Source organism: Otolemur garnettii, unplaced genomic scaffold (genome assembly GCF_000181295.1).
Source record: "Otolemur garnettii isolate 467f Iridium unplaced genomic scaffold, OtoGar3 scaffold00007, whole genome shotgun sequence".
Taxonomy (NCBI): Eukaryota; Metazoa; Chordata; class Mammalia; order Primates; family Galagidae; genus Otolemur; species Otolemur garnettii.
The window spans coordinates 9114092-9117011 of record NW_003852402.1 but is presented as its reverse complement, the minus strand read 5'-3'; the positions used below and the strand labels follow the sequence as shown (position 1 = coordinate 9117011).

At 53.7% G+C, this 2920-nt stretch overlaps 1 protein-coding gene across 1 annotated transcript in view; it reads left to right on the top strand.

Moving 5' to 3' along the window:
- Positions 1–2458, top strand: part of LOC100950777 (DNA dC->dU-editing enzyme APOBEC-3A) — a 14666-nt gene extending 12208 nt beyond the window's left edge. Inside the window, exon 6 of the mRNA XM_023509197.1 lies at positions 2179–2458. Coding sequence (XP_023364965.1) covers positions 2179–2458 — 280 coding nt within the window. The remainder of the gene's footprint in view (positions 1–2178) is intronic.
- Positions 2459–2920: the final 462 nt, after the last annotated feature.

Below are 2920 nucleotides of genomic sequence, written 5' to 3'. Positions count from 1 at the left end.
TTTTTTTTTTTTTTTATTCAAACCCGGATTTGGACTCTCCTAGTGTACACACCAAGGAAGAGCCTCGAACCCCGGGTGGAGCAAGTTTTTATGGGGTACAGAAAGCAGAGGGGAAGAAGGGTACGAGTACACTTTTTGATTGGTGGTTGGTGATATCATTAGTAAAGGAGGAAGTAAAGGAGGATTTGCATTGGTAGCTGATGATTTCACTAGTAAAGGTGAATTTGGATTGGTACAGGTGAGGGGTGGGGGGGTCCCTTAACCGGGAGCTAGAGTTGGTGCAGCCTGATTACCTGTATTTCAAGGTAATAGAAACTTATTGTTTATTATAGCAGCTGTTTGCCTAAGGTGACTCAGTTTACGGCTTAGTGGCTGTGCAACCTGGGGTGGGGGAGAGGCAGCAGGGAGTGGCCCTGCAGGTTTTCACTGGCAGGAATGGAACTCACGCGGTAAACAGCCAGGAATGGGGCTTGTGCTATAAACAGCCAAGAATGGAGCTTGTGCTGTAAACAACAAAATGGAGCTAGTTTGGCTCTCTCACCACCTCCAGCATATGGGGCCAGCACCCTACTCCTTTGAGCCACGGGCGCCGCCCCTCCTCAACAAACTTTATTCATGCATGCCTTACTTAGGGGTGTCTGGTAATTCTTCAGCCAAGAGCACCCCAAGAACTGAGGACACAGACAGCTGCCCCAAGCCTGACATTCCTACATCTTAAAAAAACACTTAGTAGGACTTAAGTGCTCATTATGTTTTATATGGTGTTTGTGAAGCCAGAAAAGCAGTCTGTGGCTCAAGTGGCTAAGGCACCAGCCACATACACCTAAGGTGGCGGTTCGAATCCAGCCTGGCCCGCCAAACAATGACGGCTGCAACCAAAAATAGCTGGGCATTGTGGCAGGCGCCTGTGGTCCCAGCTACTTGGGAGGTGGAGGCAGAAGACTTGATTGAGCTCAGGAGTTAGAGGTTGCTGTGAGCTTTGATGACATGGCACTCTACCCAGGGGGACAGCTTGAGGCTCTGTCTCAAAAATAAAAAAATAAAAAAAGGAAAGTAGCCTGCAAGACGGAGTCTGAGGAGCTAAGCTGAAGCAGGACAGCTGGCCTAGTCTGTTTAGCCCACATTCTTTCCCACCCCTTCCTGACCCTGTGATTATCTAGTTAAGGTTTCACAATGATTGGGAGGATGTTTGTCTCAGGAAATTGGAGAAAGTAGTCACACATAGACAACAGATGTTGTGATATGGGTAAAGGTTACTTGGTGATATGTTTTCTCTGACGAGTCTCTTAGATATTTTATTAAAATGAAAATTACCTTTCTGTTGTTTAAACATTTTGCATTGCGAGAATAGAGACTACTTTGATGTTACTCCCTATTGGATAAAGTTAACATTTTCTAGGTTTGTTTCCTTGTATTTCTTTATAAAATTTATTAGAATTGGGGCCAGGCAAGATGGATGGCTCATGCCTATAATTCCCAGCACATGGGAGGCTGAGGCCAGTAGATTGCCTGAGCTCACCGGTTCCAGACCAGCCTGAGCCAGAGCTAGACCTCGTCTCTAAAAATAGCTGGGCATTGTGGCAGGCACCTGTAGTCCCAGCTACTAGGGAGGCTGAGGCAAGAGAATCACTTGAGCTCAAGAGTCTGAAGTTGCAGTGAGCTATGACGCCATGGTACTCACTCTACCAAGGGCTACAAAGTGAGATTCTGTCTAAATAAATTAAATTAAATTAAATTAAGTTTGATCAGTTTAAGAAGTTAAAAAAAGGAATAAAAAAAAAAGGGTTAACAAAATCGGTCCTGTATCTTTTCTCAAAGCCAAGCAAAAATGCACTGGATGAATCCTATTGTGTCTGGTGGATCGACAATCCCAACCCCAAACCAACACGTATCAAACAGAACGATGTTACAACTACAGTAACAGATTAAAGAAGAAAAATTACATGATCATCTCAAAGATAAATACAGCAGGTGTGCATGGGAATCACAGCATGAGCACCCGGGAAGGTGCGGCAGTGGCTGCCGGCTGTAGCCCTGGGTTGCTCTGCCCCTAAGAGGTCAGTAGCAGCTCTGGCCAGCAGAGCCGGGTCTCCTCGGCCAAGAGGCCACTAAGAGGGAGTAGAACGCACCCCAGGAGACGGGGAGGCCGGAGCCCGGGCGGCGGCGGTGGGCCTGCAGGGCCAGTGGAGCCCCAGGGCTGCGGGCGCTCACCCTCGGGTCGCTGCGGGGCGGCGGAGGAAGTTTGTCCGGAACCGAGGCCAGCGCCCTGCCCCGCGGCCCCCGCCTGGAGGTGCGCTGTCGCCGAGGCCAGGAGCCGCCTGGCTGCACCAGTTACCCGGCGGCGGCGCTGGGGGGGATCCTCGCGGGGCAGAGGCGGCTGCCGGCTGGGGTGCGCCTGTCGCTCTATGTCCCCGCGGGGGCTCAACCTTTAACCAGATACCCAGCTGGGCGCCACTGACCCAGCGTCTGGCCGTGCCGCCATCCCACAGAGCCGAGGCCACCCTCCACCGGCCGCGCCATCGTCCCACGGGCCAATGTGTCCTACAGAGCCTGCCCGGTCAGCCCCCACAGGCCGCACTGTCGTCCCAGGAGCCAACCAGTCCCTGAGCCGTCCTGCTGGCGGAGCGGCCGTGCCGCCGCTTCCCTGGCTGTGTCACTTCCCCGGCTGTGCCGCTTCCCCTCCCTGCCCACGGGCCGCCCCGCCGCCCCGCGGCCTGTCTGTCCCCAGAGGCCGCGCCACTGTCCACGGCGTGCCGTCCCCCGCCTCCAGGCCTGCGACGCGCTCCGAGCCAGCGCCTTCCCCGACCTCTCCGAGCTTGGCCCGCGGGCTTGGCGGCGCATTTGTGGGGGCGACAGCGAAACACGCCTGTACTGTGCCCTGGCGTCGCCGACAGCCTCCCCTGCGCTTAGTTTTCATGCC